At 39.4% G+C, this 18871-nt stretch overlaps 1 protein-coding gene across 1 annotated transcript; it reads left to right on the forward strand.

The window, feature by feature from the left end:
• Nucleotides 1-17548, forward strand: pcmtd1 (protein-L-isoaspartate (D-aspartate) O-methyltransferase domain containing 1). The gene is made up of 6 exons (XM_006786366.3): nucleotides 1-239; nucleotides 9867-10323; nucleotides 10659-10761; nucleotides 11818-11989; nucleotides 14708-14831; nucleotides 15171-17548. The coding sequence occupies exons 2-6, from the start codon at nucleotides 10017-10019 to the stop codon at nucleotides 15542-15544; spliced, it is 1080 nt and encodes a 359-aa protein (XP_006786429.1). The 5' UTR covers nucleotides 1-239; nucleotides 9867-10016; the 3' UTR covers nucleotides 15545-17548.
• Nucleotides 17549-18871: the final 1323 nt, after the last annotated feature.

The following is an 18871-nucleotide window of genomic DNA, read 5'->3' on the forward strand; positions in this document are numbered from 1 at the left end:
TAACGACGTTTTAAAACCACGTGACCTGTGTTTACATCCTCTTCTCAGCTGTTTCTTTCTTCTAACACTTCGACACAACTGCTCGCTGTTGCTACTTTATCTCTCCAACCAACCAGCTGGTTAGCACAGTAAACTAGTACTTAACCAATTGAAGAAGCTGCTGGTGTGTGAAAGTAGCTGTCACTGACCGTCGTACTGAACAGCACTTTACGAGGAATGAGTAAATGCGACACGGCATTGTGAGTATTTCTTATTTGGATTTCGTTATTTAGCCAGCGGCTGTTTGTGTAAGAGTTACACGCTTTGTGTTGTCGTTGGCAGCTGTATTAGCTTTTGTGGTGTGACACGGTTAAGTAGCTGCGCTGTGTGTTTGCTAACTGTGTAACGGCAGGATAAAGAGGCGAGCTTACCTAACCTGCTTTGTCTGTTTTTAGTGATGGCGCACTCAGGCCCACAAAAAGCTAATGTTAGCCCGCTTTAACGCAACTCGCATAGCGTTGTGTTGCACTGAATGATAACTCAAACCCTCAGGTTCTACCTGGAACACATAATTTCACATCTAAATTCGTATTCTGCTTTATTTCTATGTTGAGGAGCGCACACGCTAACGCTGTGAGTGGGCCCGGGGTGACTTTTCTAACATTAGTGCGAGCTTTCTCGGGCGAAATTATACTCCAAAAGATCTCTGATTTATGATCGTTTTTTTCCTGTGAGAATATTTCTGTTATGATACACGAGTCTGATATTTTATCCTCTCCTTACCAAACCGGTTTAGCTAGTTGCTGCTAAAGATTGGGGTTAATCGCACTGCAGAGAGAGCTGGCCAGCAACTGCGTTTTGGTCGACAAGTGGGAACAAAAGCTGCATAAAAGCCTCAAACACACCACAGCCTCTCGCTGTTTGACAGCTGCTTTAATAAGTGCTTGGCGTATGTTTCTCACAGGTGCGGACGGCTTTGAGGGTGAGCCGTGATTAATAACGCTTGACAGGGTTTCATGAAAACGCCGTTGTTGTTGTTTTGCCCCTTCGTCACACGCAGTGCGAAGAAAGTCTGATTGGCCGCTGATTGGCTGACAAGCTGCGGTCTGTGTGGCAACCGCAAACACGTGACCAGGTTGCGCGCGGATTGGCTTCACCAGGTGTCAGTTGTGGGAATTTGGGGAACATCTGTGTACACCATTGCATGTAAAAACCGAGAGACCAGAAAACGGCGCAAACCTGGGGACTGCATTCCTCCCATAAACAGCATCTCGCTGGGGAGGTGTCACTGATCATATTTTAGTCCAATCAACAGCCTAAAAAACCCAAATATATGTAGGTTGTGATACCTATATAGATATACAAGCACCACAACTTAAAAACTAAAGTATTTTTTTCTGAATTCTGATGAGTATGACTGCAACTAACTTATCAAATAACCTCATGATTATTTACTTAATACTTATATGAGCAAGGGACCAGAAAATGGAAACCTTTAGGCTAAGCCCTTGCCATAAACCTCATCTTATTTCATCGGTGTAACTTTGTGCTGAACATTGGGAGGTGTCAAGATCTCTGTCTAAATAAATAAATCTGGGTAAATTCCCAGATGATTAAACATGCAACTATTTTGCTGGTAATAACTGAAATGAGTGAAGAAAATCAACAGACTATTTATGCAAGATAATTCATAATTTCATTGGGGGGGGGGTTATATTGTTTGGGTCTGATTATTGGGGGGAGGGGGGGTCATACAACCCCCCCCCCCCCACCCCACCCCCCACCCCGGAAATTACGCCCCTGTCTTATTTTAAAGTTGTGGTCAGAAGTTTGCATACATTCATCATGGCGCGATTGTTAAAATAATTTGGGGCTTTTAGTGATTTCTTTCAACTGTTCTTTTTCCAGGATGGAGCGATTGCACAGCACACATTTAACAACTTAAAAAAAACCCAAATAAAACAAAAAACAAAAATTGGGTGCACAAGTTTAAATTTGTTTTGGATTTTCTCTTATCCATAAGGTCAGAAGTATACACACAGCTTAAATATATATACACTATAACATACCCTCGATATAGTTGTTTTGGTCCGCAACGAAGTGCGATTACGGAGTTCACACCTGCACCAAGGATGAAAACGTACCAGTGTTGCTGCGATAAGAGGAAATAGGTTAGGGTTTTCAGGAACAACCCAGGAACCACCAAGGATGCAGCCTGTCACAAACTGGAAACTGCTCAAACCCGAGTGTCACTGTCCACAGTAAAATGAGTTTTACATCATCAATGGACGGAGAGGGTGCAGACCAAGAAAGAAGCCCCTACTCTAAAATCAACACCTTCAAGCTTGACTGAAATTTGCAGCTGCCCACATCGACAAGGCAAATGCTTGGAGAAAAGTTTTATGGTCAGATAAAACAAAGATTCAAGTATTTGATCTCCACGACAAGAGGCATGTTTGGAGAAGTAAAAGTGACGCTTTCAAACCTAAGAACACTGTAGCAACTGTCAAGCACGGTGGTGGTAACATCATGTTCTGCGGTTGTCTTGCTGCCAGTGGTACTTGTACATTGCACAAGGTAGATGGAATAATGAAGGACTACTTCCAAATTCTTGAACTTCACCTTAACTGTAACTGTACCAGCAGGCCATCGCTCAGTATCTGCATTTGCGCTTGAAGCCATTTATAATTCTTAACTTGTTTGATGTGCTGCTTACCACAACAAGCATAAACTTTGGTCTTTTAACTGTATTTTCATAAGTTTTACAGCTTTTCCTACTAATGAAAACCTCCCTTATGGCCATTAATGCTACACAAAGTAATTAAACAACAAACTTGTTCCACCCCAATGTTCCTGGTACCAGAGGCGAGAGGGAGAACATCTGGTTTAACTCGATGTACCGCCAGATCTGTTACTTGATCATAGACATGGGTGGTATCCATTGAAACATCAGGATCTCAAAGCCCACAAAACCACTCTGACTAAAATTCACTGAACTAGCAGCAAAAGAAGACCAAAACCACGCTTCACGTTTAAAACAAACAAACAAACAAACAAAACCCCCACTGACTGTAGTAATTTTTCTGTTACTTTTGCTTTCACCACGATAAAATCGTACTTCCTGCACTGCTTTCTCTCTGTGTACTTTGAGACCTGTAGTTTCCCATTAAAAATCTATTTGCTGCATTATTCGCTTTCTTATTTCGGACCAATCTACCATTGCTATAGAAATATTTTATAACGACTAGTTAAAAAAAACAACAAAAGAAAACTGGACAGTCTGAGCAATGAGCTACCTGCTTAAGATCAAAGTGGGCATGATGTGGCCTGCGGTGGAAAATGAGTTGGACACAGTTAGATGTTCCAACAGGACAATGATCCCAAACACACATCAGAACTGGTCTTCAGTAAAATGAAATCAATAAAGCAGGCTAACATTAATATTCTGGAGTAGTTTTCCTAAAGGCCTAACCTCAACCTTATTAAAAATGTGTTCACTATGCTTAAAAGCTGGGAGCGCACCAGAAAACCAATCAATTTTAATGGACTCCACCAATTCTGCCAAGATGAGTGGTCAAATATTCAGCCAGAGTTATGCCTGAAGCTTGTTGATGGCTACCAAGGTCGAGGTGCAACTCGGTAAGAGACATTAAACTACTCAAATATTTACAAGGGTGTATTTATAACTTTGAGCCTGTATGCATGTATACTTAAATAAATCATTAAATGACCAACATTACCATGACACTCATGGTGAGTGTATTTAAAAATCTGACCACAACTGTAGCCATATGACAGGTGCACAATAGTCCACAGGACTAACACAGAGCCAAAGCAGATAAGAACGATGAGTAGTAACATAAGGTAGACAATAGCTGGAAGCCAGAAGCAGGGAGTTCTTATGTTTCTGGATACTAAAAATTAGGTCTGCAGACATGACCCATGACTATCCACGAATTTAGTGTGACTGTGAGACGCACCACCATGCATGCTTGGATTGAAATTCATAAATGCCGTTGTGTTCAATATAGTTGTTGATACAGACATAAAAACAGACAGCAGTACTGTGTTCCAGGCTGATAGACCATCAAAAAGTCTGTGTTCGGGGTCCTGACCAGTGGTAAAGCTGCCTGTTGATGTTATTGCAATTAAGGTTTAAGCTCCACTGACCTGGAAAAAAAATGAAAAAAGAAATATCTTGAAACAAAAGTAGAAAAACACAATTTCAGAGTATAATAGGAGCAGTTACAAAACCAGGTGTATTCCAAACCAATAAAGTGTGACATGTATATCTCAGTGGTTGATGTCTCAATGTATTATCTAAGGTAAATTGATACATTTTATATTACCTAGCCTATGACAATTATAAAACTTTAATAATACAAGGTGTTAATTTTCTGATGGTAAATGCTGATAGTTCGACAACAGCAAGTTTCAGTCATAGTTATCTATTGATTACATTCTTATATTTGAGTAAAAATCTATAGATTTTCAGAAAATATCATTGAATATCTTGTATTCTTTTTGCTCTCAAACTGCTATTTTAAATGTGTTGTTTAGGAAACTGTTTAATGGATTTCAAAGGCAACATACAAATAACTTCATTTTAACTTCCTTTTTTTTCATCTAGCACCAAACTGAGATAAAGTAATTCCTACTTGAGTAAAAACATTGTTTTGATTTTGACCCAGAAATGCACTCTTGTCGTGGAACTGTGTGACTCCTAATCATAAGTACACAAAGACGGCAGGGGCAAAAATGAGAGGATTCAAGTAAAAATAGCTGGTGGATTTTTAAAAAAAATATATTAATAAATCTGAGCGGGTTCGCACGAACGAAGAGTCGGCCCCTGTTGTTAGTCTGGTACAACACACACCTTTACTGTCATGTCCTCTCGCTGTTTGTGGCTAATTAACACAGAATCCCGTGGTGAAATTTAGACACGTAACAAAAACACTTTTTATTTGATCGCTACCACCACTAGCCTGATGGTGCAGCCATAGGAAAAGCCTCTCCATGACCTGCTTGTACGCGGTTTGTACATTGGTGAGCAGGTCGTCATGGTGAGCGGCACATTGGACTCCAGGATCTTAGTTTGTCATGCAAATAAAAGATTAAATCTTAAAGAGTGATTACCATTTGCACCATTTAGTGTAGATATGTGTGGGGAAAATGCTTAGATCTGGCCTTTTCAGTACAACACGAACAGGCTCAAATCAAAAGTAACCCTAAATGAAAATTCGCCATCATTGCAGCTTCTCATGGGAATTGTGCAGATCTTGCAATGAAATGTATTTACTGTATCGTTAGGTGAACTTCACATGAACTAAGCAGATATAGACATGGATATGACACAATTAGGTTGAATCCCATTGGGTGCACTCTTTAAAATGGAAAGGTCCTGACATTGGAGTGCATTGGTGGTCTGCAGGTCAGAAAAATCCTAAGAGAGATGTGGCAAATTAAACAATCCTGGCATTAAATCTAGGGGAGACACGACAATGATGGTGGTAGAAGTGCAATTTCCCAGCGGGGGAAAAAAGATTTTTATAGCCTTTTTATTTTGGGAAAAATTGGACTGATTCTATACATGCAGTTCTGTATTGGAGACCACTGAAGTTAAGTGCATCTTGCTTCCAGGAGGACTTTGTGCAGATGCTACGAAGCAAACCTCCATTTACATGCTGTAGTTATGTATGACCTGGAGTCAAGTATGTTGAACGACCAGTAATGTAAGAGATCAGCTCATGCCACAGGGAAGATGTTAGTCATCCGATAGTGAAGTGAAACTCAGTGGAAAGACTGTAAACTATTCACTGTAGCCAGTTTAATGTGGTTTTTCCTTCTTTTTTTTTCTTCCATGCACTTCCACTGTTGCTTTTTTCCTCCTGTTCAAGCCAACTTTGTAAACTAATCAGCATTCAACCTATGCACAGCATCATTACTGTTGGGCAATGTGCTGTTAGCTTTGTGAAGGGCTGCATGCAAGTCCAGCCTCTGCCTTTGGTTGAATTCCAAAAATCTCTCTCTCTGCAGAGCAAAACAGACATCAACATTGTGCTAATAATTACTTACATTAATTGTTACATAAACGGACAAAACAGCCAGTAGACGTTTGATCCTAACTCTTTCTGCTGCAGTAAAATTGAGACACAACTATCATAAATTTGCCTCAAGAAACTTAAATTAAAACAAAAGTTGAATCATGAATGTCCTCATCTGTCACCAGTACAAATGAAGTACTCGAATACAGCTTCTTATGCAGGTTTAAAGTCCAGCTTTACAAGGTAAATAATTATGTAGTTACATAGTGACCTTGAAGTTGGACTGCATTTTATTAGGAGTTGTTTGCGTGGTAGAAATTCAGTAAACAGGTAATAGAATTAACTTCACTATGACAGTGTCAGCAAGCCTTAATATTATAGGTATCATAAAAGTAGACTTTATAGGTGAACAGCTTTAAGTCGTCCTATTGAACCTTGTATTTATTTTCATTGCTTGAATCCTAGCTTTACAGCATCAGAATGACTCCGGCCTGCTCTTTAAAGCACAATTGAGACTAGTTTCTGTACCTTTCTTACAAGATTTACTGATTAGTTTTCTGCAAATACAAATTCTGTTGGAAAAGTGCCGCGGTATTAAGCCACAGGCACATAGGCATTTAGTTTCTTGTTTTTTGCCAACAAGGCTGTAAATTGTCTGAGTTTACACACTAAATGCTATTAACCATCGGGATTATCAGTTTACCTCATACTTTCTGCTGATCGGTCGAGTGCTGGTGCACTGCCTAAACAGGCCTGTCGTATTTGGTTGCAGCTCCAGAGCTGATCCTGTGTTGCTAGAGGATCTGTTACACGTTCAGTGAGGTGTTTATAACCGGGTCAAGCAGACACTCATGACCTGAGACGCTGACGCACTTTCAGTTTGTGGGGGGCCCAACTCGGGACGTCATGTGTGTGTTTACCAGTGCTTACTTGTTACAAAGAGGTATTTTTCTTTGTTTAAAATAAGCTTATTGCCTGGCTGGTTTTTCTTGATTTGTCTTTAAAGGACTTTGTTGATAATCAGAGGTTTGAGTCTACAGCAGTGCCCAAAAGCACTTTTCTTGAATACTTCCACTGACCCATTTTCCTGGATTTTCTTTCAATGCTTACAGAGTGAAAAGGAGGATTAAAAAAAAATACACTGCTGTACATCAAGTGATGGTGAGCGAATCAATGGTTCTTTTTTTGCCAATGGAAAATTACCTTACTAGGCCTCCCACTACAAAGTCACCTCTGAATTTAATCTTTATTAGCTGAGTCAGATGTGGAGATGCTGAGGAGGCAGAGAAGGAATTCAGAACCTGTCTCCGTCGGCTGCATCACAGGGTGTGAAGGGTTTGATATTTTTTGTTATCAAAGCATTTATAAAATGTTGAGAAACTGGCACATGTCAGGAGTTTTCTCTTTACAGCTACTCTGCTGTATTACATAGGAAATCCAGCAGGTCATTATTTGTAATGTAAGCACCAAAACAGCAGTTCATATTTCAGCTGAAGCTCAGCCTTAAATGGCAGGTTTCACAGCTGTTCGGCTTCTTTCCTTCCTTGTTCCTTTTTTGACACCTCATCTTTAGTCTGAGCTTAGTTGTAAGAAGTTCAAATAAACAGCAGTTTTACTTTTTGTAATTGTGTTAAGTGGCCAGAAGCAGCTTAAGTATCTGGTCAATCAAAAGTAATAAAATATTTAAAGAAATTAAAATTAGAGCTGTTTTTTTTGTCTTTCTTTCTAAAGGGAAAAAACTCCCACTTAATTTGATTCAAACTTGAGATACAAATATTTAAAACTATTGACTCTTTGTGTTTGATATACTGGTCCTGTTGTGTCTTCACAAACTTCTTGAAACACTTTTGTTTTGCTTAATTATTTGACTTTGACATAGAATCTCAGTCGTCTTGGCTAATGCTAATTGTAACCTGCCCGATGGTGACTGGGTGATGCATTTTAGGGCAGGGCAAAGATGCACCTGTACAAAAGATTTAGAAGACAAAAAAATCCCTCCATAATATAACTGAAAATAAAAGTGGATTATAGGCAACATAACTATATTATGTGCACATTCTTGCTTACAACTAAAATATTTTTATAGCCCGATATTATCAGTCGATATCGGCCTATTTGTTTGTGATTTATCTACATGGAAATTTAAAAAGTAAAGATATGACAGGATTTGATGCTGTGTAGAGGGCGCATGCACAACCTCTCGATCCAAGCAGAGTCGGGGAGACTGTGAACAAGTGAATGAATAACTCCACACACGTTTAAAATTCTATATTGGTTGAGCTCTAAATGGCTATGTTTACAATGTCTGTCCATCCATTCTCATTTGTTTATCCTTGTTGGGGTCACCGGGGGCTGGAGCCTATCCCAGCTCCCATAGGGCGAGAGGTGGGGTACACCCTCGACAGATCGCCAACCTGATGCAGGCCTAACACAAAGAGACAGACAACCATTTGCACTCACATTCACACCTATGGGCAAATTAGATTCTCCAACTAACCTAACTCTACTAACGGCATGTCTCTGAACTGTGGGAAGAAGCCGGAAGCCTTTGTAGATATCTCTTATCATAATCTATCATAAACAAACCTGTAATTTGATTAGCATCAGGCTAATCTTTGGGCTTTGACATTTTGGTGATGTACAAACTGATAACTCTCTCATTGCAGATTTTGCTGGAATGTTTTTATCTTTGAGATTTCTCAGCGTGCAGGCTCGTATAGCCAGTGCTGAGGATCAGGAAGTCTTGCACAAGATTTGGATATTATTTTTGGCTTGGGAAGGAAAAAAAAACTCAAACTGTTGTGTTTTCTCATAGCTGTTTAATGCTGTTTCTTGAAACTTTCATATGTGCTGTGATGGAAGCTTGTGTCCATCTTGCCCTCCTCTAATGTCAGCTTTCTGTTACATCACTCCACATCTTCCCTGTGGACAGAACAGACTGCACAGTAGAATATGACATGACATTGGGGCACAGAGTCTCAGCTGCAAATGCCTCACAGCAGATTTTTATTGTGAAAATATCTGAAAGTCAAAGGATCCAATGTGATTCTGAAAATATTGGTGATTATTTTTACTATTGATTTACTGGCAATTCTTTCTGTCCATCACAAAAATGTCCAGCACATCTTTGCAGGGCCCTAACAGTTTATAAATAGTATTTAAAACCTTAAATGATGAACTGTTGGCATTTGTCTTTTAAATATTCTCTTAAACAAATCTTTTCATCTACAGCAAAAGCAGACGGTGTGATGCATTCTTCTTCAGCTTCTTTTATATCACATGTTTTGTCTTGTTGTTGCAAGAGAAGCACAGATAACAAATTGCATTAATGATGCTTTTCTTCCATTAAGTATTTTCCTGTAAGCCGCAACAGCGAGCCATGTGTTATTCCACAGCCTCTGTGACAAAATTTAATTTAGGGTCACTAACTGTATTTGTGCTGTGACATGCCTGATATGTGTTGGGGAAAAGGGTCTACATACATTAGATAAAGCATAAACCAACAGTAGAGGGGAAGCCTGCTTGTCACTGTACTACTGGATTTGTTTCATCGTTACAGCTTGATGGCCATTCTTTTACAAAGGCACTGCAGATTTAATACTTTGTAAATCTGTTTCATCCTGAAGGGATACTTTAAAAAATGGTAGTAAAATACATGTTTCATTCTTTTAGTCCCTTTCTCTCACTCATCAATTTTTCATCATAAGACAATCCCAGTTGTGGATTAATAAAATTGTTTTAGCACTTTAAATCTGCACTTCACATGTAGATTTAACCAGACACTGCTCCCTCACAGGCGTTAATGTCATAGTGTGTTCATCATCACTTTTTTGTGTTTCTCAGGTCACTTGCAGCCTGGACATGAACTCTGTCTGAACTGACACTCGAGGAGCCACAGCGGCAGCACAGCCGTTCATCTCCATGCACCTCTGAGGACGAAACAGTCATCCTGAATACGAGTTCGCCCCTTAGGGTTCCTCTGCTCTTTTCACCATGGGGGGAGCTGTGAGCGCCGGAGAGGACAATGACGACCTAATTGATAACCTGAAGGAGGCTCAGTATATCCGCACAGAAAAAGTCGAACAGGCTTTTCGGGCCATAGACCGCGGTGACTACTATTTGGACGGCTATCGGGACAATGCCTACAAAGATTTGGCCTGGAAGCACGGTAACATACACCTGTCTGCTCCGTGTATATACTCCGAGGTGATGGAGGCGCTGAAACTGCAGCCGGGACTTTCTTTCCTCAATCTGGGCAGTGGAACCGGCTACCTGAGCACAATGGTTGGCCTCATCATAGGTAATCTTGGCATACCCTTATTGTGGGAGGTGTTTAGATGTTCTCTAAAGTCTACATGGACAAATTTAGAGGAAATGATTAAGTGACTTCAATAAATGACATCACTGATGCTACTGAATATTGTCTTCATCGATCAGTTGGTTTATAATTTGTTCCCCAAAAATAGCACTAAAAACCTAATAAATGTCAGACAAACAGTGTATGTTTGCATATGTTCAGATTTGAGAAGCAGAAATAAGCAAGAATTGGGCTTTTTTTTTTTTTTTTTTTTTTTTTGCTTAACGGAGGCCATGAATTAATATGCCACATTTTTGTTCCCCCCCCCTCCCTCTTAGGGCCATTTGGTGTAAACCATGGAGTTGAGCTCCACAAAGATGTCGTTGAATATGCCAGAGAGAAACTGGATGACTTCATAAAGAATAGCGACAGCTTTGATAAGTGAGTATATGCTTATATTTTTTTTTAAGCTCACTTTCTGACTACACATTCACCTGAATCTCTGGTGGTTGCCTGGTGAACGGCTCTCGGCAGGAAACCGCTATGCACATGACCGCCTGTAAAACGTTCGGGCAGTTTTTAGGCTGACGTTAGCCCTGCACCCAAAAAGCAGCCTTCTCATTCATTTAAACGAAGCCAGTGTGTCAGTGCAGCGGGGGTGCCAAAAAACAAGGACTCCAGCACAACAAGTCATTTGGCACAAAAAAAAAAAAGGAACCAAGCTGAACTTTTGCTGCAAAGCATTGTCCTTTGGCAAGGTGCCGCACTGGTTCCTCTCAGTATGCAAGTACTCATCCCTGGTAGATTTCTGCCTTAGTGAAATATGGAATTTCTCTTTGCGATGCACCAATTTATCTGTCAAACATCAGAGTTGGCCAATTTAGTGTTATTGACTGCTGCTTGCAAAAAAGATTGAATACATTTATGCTTATTCAAAGATGGTATGTTAAGGGACTAAAAGAGTCATGCAGTTATTTTGGGGCGGGGGGTTATAGTGCAGACTTCTTTGATCTTTTTTTTTTCTTACAGAAAAATAGATTAAAAAAAACCCCCAAGTTTTATTCATTGCACATAATTTACTTATAATAGTTGTGGCTTTTCACAGTTTTTGAATGTTGTGTGTGACTTTTACAAAGTGCTCTGCTCTGTTGTGGCATCTCATAAGCCTTTAAATGCATTAATCTGTTACTAATTGTCACACCGGTGCAATAAATGGGTTAGCTGTGCTAACCACCTGCTGGCTCCAGCTGCATATTTATCATAAAGACATGAGTGTGAGAGTCAATCCTCTTATCTAACGCCCTGCCAAAAAAAAGCTAATAAATGTATCCCCCAAAACATAAAGTGTCCTAGGCACTAGTGACCGTTTGCCGTCTTAAAAAAGTAATCTCTCATGTATATTTCTGCCACAATCTACAAATGTGATGATGGGCTTTGCAAAAAAACCCCCAAAAAACATGATTTTATTCCTTACCTGTCTGATTATTTCTTTCACAGGTTTGAGTTCTGTGAACCTGTCTTTGTGGTGGGGAATTGCCTTGAAATCTCCACAGACAGCCACCAGTACGATCGCATTTATTGTGGCGCTGGAGTGCAAAAGGACCATGAAAATTACATGAAAGTACTGCTCAAAATTGGAGGCATTCTGGTGATGCCTATAGAGGATCAGGTAAGTGCTGCAAGTCACCGGACTGATACGAAATCGACACATTGTGATTGCTGCTCAAAATGCTAACGCACAAGGGAAAACAAGGGAAAATGGCTCTGACCTAGTAGGCTTAGTTATGAAACTTTCCCATGCATTATTGAGCCGCGGCTGCACCTGGATTTAAGCAGCCCTGTACAGAGTACACACAGTGCTGTATAAATAAATGTTTTATTTAAAAAGTACGACAGGTGAGTGTGGACAGTCTGCAGGGCATGTGAGAGGGCACTGAGGATATTTCGGGATGTTGGTGGGGAAACGGTTGACAGCAACCTTTTCCAGTAAGAAGTTTAAAGATTGTGACGGATTCATGGTCAGTGCATTTGGGGCATAAAAGGAACTGAAGTAAAGCGAAGCTTGGCCTTGATCAGATATCATGACCCAAGGGTTGAATGTTTTATGTTAGTAGTTATACAGGATGGCACTCTGAAGTCAGACCATAGAGGGAAAACATGCTTAAAGGAAATCAATCAGATTTATTTATTTTTTTTAATTAAGTAAAAAAGGGAGGGGAGAGGGGAGCAGCAAAGTTATTAATCATGGCAGAGAAAATAATTAACACAATTCTGATCTAACAGCTTGAAAGCACTAGATTTACCCAGGCCATGTTCACACTGATGTGGATAATTTTCAAAATGCAACTTTTTTTCCTCTGTTGTGGCCTTTCATCAGCACCAAGCTGACATCCCCCATCTCCTCTGGAGCTTTTTGAAATTACTCCCCAGAGTGGACAAATATGAAACACCCATTCAGTAACCGGAAAAGCGATGTGGAGCTTTTTGAAAATGACACCCTTCAGCACTGTTCAGATATTATGCTGTGTGGAAGCAGCATTAAGAAACTTTATTATCTGTATCCACCCCCCACTCATTTTATACATTGACACAAGGAAGTGAATTTTATGGATGTCCAAAACAAACCATAAAAATCTTCATGCGTTCATTTGGGAATTACTGTTAGACTTGGAAAAATGTCAGAGTAAAGCCAAGGACTGCTCAGTTATGGCAAAAATACAGACTTTGGGAAAATTGTGGATTTATTATGCTATCATAAAGAAGATGGTTGTCTTAATCACACAGAGACTTCGCAGTACGTCTGTGCCCCTTACAGATGGCTATGAATGGATGGACTTCATAGCCTCTTCTTTATCAGCCCCCCTCCAAGCCTCATCACACTTCCCCCTGCGAAGTTCTAACAGTGCACACTGAGTCAGCAACCTCATGACTTTAAACGTGTCTTGAGAACCGTCACAGTGCAGACTCGTTATGACCCGAGCCAACATAATGATGGGTGATTGATGTCTCATGTAATTATTTATGTCTCTTGGATTAATCTTCTGTCTTTTCATATTGATATGTCATGAAGCAAAAGGACAACGACTTTAAGGCTTTTAGCTTTTCAGATGCAAAATGTTACTGTTTCAATTTTATCTTTCACGGTAGAACCCGGCTGATTTATCAGCAGGTCGATGTTATCGGATGATGTCAGCTATGTGCCGCTACAGCACTTATAGTAGCCAATACATAAAATTTGGAAAAGTGTCAGGAGAAACTGTTCAACCAGTTTTGACATTGAATAGTTTGTCCACTAGAGGGCACGCCGCAACTTTCCTGTTGGCAGTACTTGTTTGGAACAAGCAGCTGAACCTAGCAGAGTCGTCAGATCGTAATCAAGTAAATATGTTAGCGAAATCTGTTTGTGTGTCATGTGTCTGCAAGAAAGTAGAAAGTAAGTATTGGCTTATACATCGGATTTGAAATTGACAAATATTGGTATCGGCCAGATTCTAGTAAGAGCAGCAGTGGAGTGCTTGCATTGTGGCAGGCTGTATATTGCTGCTTCTTTTCTCTACTTAACTCTTCTCTTTTGCAAAAGAGATCTGATTAAAATAATTAATTAATAATTAAGAATTGTTGAATTTTCTGTGTGTTAAATGTCTTTTTTCAGGAGTTTAAATGCACCGGATTAGCGGTTGCTTTTAAATAGCCAAACAATTTTATGCAGTGCTCAGACATTTTTGAGTCTTTGCTGGAAGCTAATTGTATTTGGAAACTTTTATAATGTTAAATTCTTTTCTTCTGTTCATTTAAAAAAAAAAAAAAAAAAGTATGGCAATGAAATTTAACCCACAATGTAAGTCCAGTAATAGCTCATTGGAAATAAATGCTAAAAGTCATAAAACTAAATGATGTTTCTGGATTGAATACACTGGGTAAAGGTGAGAAAGAACGAGGAGCACAGACAGAAGTCGTCTCCTTGGTCCTCTGATTTTTATTCAGCGCCTGCAGGTTATAGCCGCTAGAGAAAGAGATTTGGGGCAGGGATGTCTAAGCCTGCAGCTAAGTTTACAAGAATAAGCCAAATTTGGAAGGTATATGCAAATTGAAGCTACCTTTAGCTTGTCTGTTCAATTCAAATGAGCCTAACAAGCATGCTGTGGTTGTGTAAGACTTGGCGCGTGTGGATGGAAGCAGTTAGAAGGATGACTTTTCCCCATGGTGGTGTGATAGAGGCCTCTTATTGGATTGGGATTTATTACACCCACAGTAACAGGTGTACATGTCGACTCGAGTAAAAGTCATCTTTTGATTCACCTGAGTCCAATGTTTCCACTCCTCCTTGCTAAATGTGAAGCATTTGATGTTTTTCAGTGTAAAGTTCAGTTTTCGTCTCTTTATACAGCTGACCCAGATAACCAGGACTGGCCAGAGTACGTGGGAAAGCAAAAACATCTTGGCTGTGTCCTTTGCCCCCTTGGTCCAGCAGAGCAGAGCTGATGGAGAGAAGCCCGACACTGTCCATCTGCGTAAGTTCTCGCGCCTCATCAAACAAACAAAAAAAAACCTCCCAGTTTTTGCATTTCATTATCTCTAACTCATCTTAAAATGCAAAGCAGGCAATATTTTAAATTCAACGCGTGATGTGTCGAGTCCTGTAGCGATATTGGCTTTGACATATGAAGCTCGCCCTGCGGCCGCTTCCTAGACCCAGTTATTCCTCTCCTTGAAATACCGAGACACTTTTCTCTTTCACGTCCTCGCTCGTTCATGCTGACCTAGTTGAAGGACTGGTGCGGCTGTATGGATTATTCTTATTTGTGTGGCGCACCGCCCTGAAGCACCGTGTCATCTCTCTTTGTCCTCAGCCCCAGTGACTGTCCGCAGCCTTCAGGATCTCTCTCGGATCTACATACGCCGCACTCTCCGAAACCTGGCCAACGAGGACAGCCAGGGCAAGGGGACGACGCAGAGAGTCCCCCAGAAGCGCAAACGCAGGCGCTGTCGCAGGCGACGCATCAACACTTACGTTTTTGTAGGCAACCAGCTGATCCCGCGGATGGTGGAGAGCGAAGAGGAGGAGCACACCGAGGAAGAACACAAAGAGGTGGAGGAAGAGGAGGACAGAGACATTGGCGACATTGAAATCCTCAAGCAAGTGAACGTGTTGAGAGACCAAATAATGGCTTTACCGCTGCCTGAGTCACTGAAGGCATATTTGCTGTATTACAGAGAGAAATGACTTATTCACTTGATATCCATTCTTAATGGGTGCAGCGAAATGCTGAAATGCTTTTCTTCATCTTTTTTCAGTACAAATGTAGCATTATTTCCACTTAATCTTGATGGCAAAACTGTAACGGAAAGAGACGTCATAGATAATATTGGATAATAATGTTATGATTGTCGTGAGTGTTAATTTTTTTTGTTGACATGTTTGTTTGTTTGTTTTTCTTTTGGTTTATAAATGGAAAAAAATATAAAGTAAATGAAAATAGTTTCAAAAATCAATTTTGAGATTCAGATTTTATCGCAATGTCAGAATTTCTGCAGAAATGTGCAGATTAAAAATTGTATTAAAAAAAGAGTTCTTACTATATTTGTTAAAATACGATCATGCTAAGATGAAGACTTTTATTGCACCTTTTTTAGAAGCTTTAACTTACTTTCAGTGTCTGGTGATTTAATGATACTGAGAGGAGACACTGAAAGGCAAATAAAGCCACTTTTTCCCATTTTTTTCTTTTATTTTTTTTCTTTTTAAAGACAGTTAAAGATTAAGATGTTCGATAAGCCCGAATGGGGCACGTATGTCATTACTCTTCTTGGTATTTCATTTCAGGGTAATGTGTTTTATAACTTCCTATTACAAGAGTTCACTGAAAGACCAGACTGGTTCATAATTTTTTCTACAGGGCACCTTTTAATGAAACTTTTTCTACAGGGTGCTGACATTCTTGTTTCCTCACTACTACCTGAGCTGTCGCGGGCCTCCTTCTCTCTTTTTATTTTGCCCTGTTCTGGATTCATATAATATAATATAATGATGTAATTCTTAGTATTTGAATAAACCACATCAGAGGTTTAAAATAAGGGTGACTTGGATACGATGGTGATTTAAATATTCACCTAATTTCGAGGGGAACTGGTGAAGGCATGATGTTCGTCCATAATGAATACATGCATGAATATACTGTACATGGGTGTTCCTGACTTTGCTTCTTGTGATTGGTCACTGGAGGTGATGTCCCAAGTGATCAAACTTTGAAATGTTTCTTTACAAATGACAAAAAAAAAAGGTTTCATGATGGTGAACCAGATTGATGGCCTTGACACAAATCTCGAATTCTGTATAGTACTTCTCTTTTCTTTTTTTCTTTTTTTTTTTTTTTTAAACAAAATCAACAACAATGCAAAATCTGACGCCTTTTTGTATCATGGACAACAAAGCACCTTAATCTGCAGTCCTCAAGACAGAGAAAAAAGGAAAAAAAAATTTAAAAAGATGACTTTTTTTGGGCTTCATTTGTATTGTGGACTGGACTTAATGTAATGTAAATCCTCTTTAAGTACAATTTGCTTGCAGAACCTTCCTGATAGTGATGACTTTTAAGTGCCAACATCCCTCGCCCCATCACATTAGGACTTCTGTGAGTTTTCCAGCACAGTAAATTTCCCCCATAAAGGATGATATATTTCTACAAAAACATTCCACAGTGAAAAAAAACAAAACAACAAAAAAAACCAACAAAAAAACAAAGAAGAAAAAAAAGGGGGGGGAAAAACCCTAAAAACAAAACGGCACATCACTGATCCGACAGGTCACCGTTTTTCTTCACGCTTTACCATCACAGCATTTGGAAAGTTCCTTCATCTTACTTTGAATGCATAAATTTAGTATTCCAAAAGCTGAGTTGAATGTTGTTGATATTAATTCTATTCAATATTAAAGTGATATATCTATATATGTATTGTTATCATATGATTCTGCATACAGTTGAATTAAGTTGCAGTTGATTTGTTGTAGCGCCCTCTTGCTGTACTGTATCTTGACACTGGGAACTCTGTAGATCAAATCTCCACTGCTGTCTGTTAAATAGATAAGATATATTAGTGCTGTAGGTCTTCATTTTGTTCTGGTGTAATGACGAATATTTTGTTTGAAAACGGGGCTGGTTATTCTATTTAGTAGTTTTTGTGTGTGAAGAGGTAACATTTATTTTCTGTAAGGCTTTTTTTTTTTTTTTTTTAATAGATTAATTCATTGCAGAGCTGTGCAAGTAAGCAATAATGGAATAATTTCTCAGCTTATAATTACCAATAACAACATAGTCCCATTTTATTTGCCTGGTATCCATTAAAATTCACATGACCAATTACAGCCATGCAACAGTTTATATACCATTATCGAAAATGTAATTGCTAATTAGCGAGCACATTAAGTATTGAAAGCAGGCGACCTACAACCTCGACTCTCAGGTCGCGCCTTGCACCAAAGTTAATGGGACTGCTGTGATTACATTTAATGTGGATGAGATTCGACTACAAAAATGGCAGCCGGTAAATACCAAGTCATAACCAATTATGTGCTCTTATATTAAGATCATTTGTTCAGAGCCAAAAGAGTTCTATTCCTGTTTTTTTGTTAGCTTTTTTTTTTTTCTTCAGGCATAGGTTGATTACTCACAGTGTGTGCAGTTCATTTTGAAAATGTGGTGTTTCTCCGTAACGTTTGGCACAAAAATAAAGGTCACGATCACATTATGTGTCTTCTAATCATTCTAACTACGCTGCTTTTCTGATCTTATTTATTTACCAATGATGTCTAAATGTCGTCTGTTAGTTAAAGGAGTCCTTACAATAATTATAATGTAATTTTCTTTCGTTAGATTTCTTCCCGCTGCTCTTGTGTCACATTGTAGTTGTGGAGTGAATAATATCTGATGACCCACTGGACCATGGTATATTTAAGCTAAGTCGGCTAATGTTGGATTTAATGGACTTTGGAAAGTTCGGTAAATTTATTGGCAGCAAATTTATGAATGTGAAATTTATGAACTCTGCAATTAAAAAAAAAAAGTGACATGAAAAAGATCCATCCATCCATTCTCTTCACCTTATCCTTATCAGGGTCTGGAGCCTATCCCAGCTACCACAGGGCAGGGAACACTGTGTCGCAGGGCTAACACAGAGAAACAACCATTCGTACTCACACTCCTATGACCAGCTTATAATGACCTATAAACCTCCAGTTTCCAGTTAGATTTCACTGTCACATATGACTCCAGAATACCTGCAGAGCAGTTCATGGTCAACTGAGTGACTGCAAGGTGTCCAGATCCTGTGGATGCAAAACAAACAAATAATTACCCCTTCACCACAGTGAAGGGGTAATGTGGTAACATGTGGTAACGTGGTATAAAATTTGTGCTAATGTGTCGTGTGTGGTTTCTACTAAGCATGGCGCTGTGCATTATGGCCAAACATCTCTGCTTTAGTCTCATCTGTTCAGATGTAACACTGGAAACTCAGTTTTGCTGCCATGATCTTTTTATAGAGAAGAGGCTTT

This window comes from Neolamprologus brichardi, chromosome 18, assembly GCF_056152115.1.
Source record: "Neolamprologus brichardi isolate AB-2024 chromosome 18, ASM5615211v1, whole genome shotgun sequence".
Lineage (NCBI taxonomy): Eukaryota > Metazoa > Chordata > Actinopteri > Cichliformes > Cichlidae > Neolamprologus > Neolamprologus brichardi.

What these genes read in the sequence shown, in the direction of transcription:
- pcmtd1 (XM_006786366.3), top strand. Translation starts at nt 10,017, where the DNA reads ATGGGGGGAGCTGTGAGCGCCGGAGAGGACAATGACGACCTAATTGAT. An exon ending in AATAGCGACAGCTTTGATAA is followed by an intron (nt 10,762 to 11,817) that starts GTGAGTATATGC and finishes TTTCTTTCACAG; the next exon opens with GTTTGAGTTCTGTGAACCTG. An exon ending in TGATGCCTATAGAGGATCAG is followed by an intron (nt 11,990 to 14,707) that starts GTAAGTGCTGCA and finishes CTCTTTATACAG; the next exon opens with CTGACCCAGATAACCAGGAC.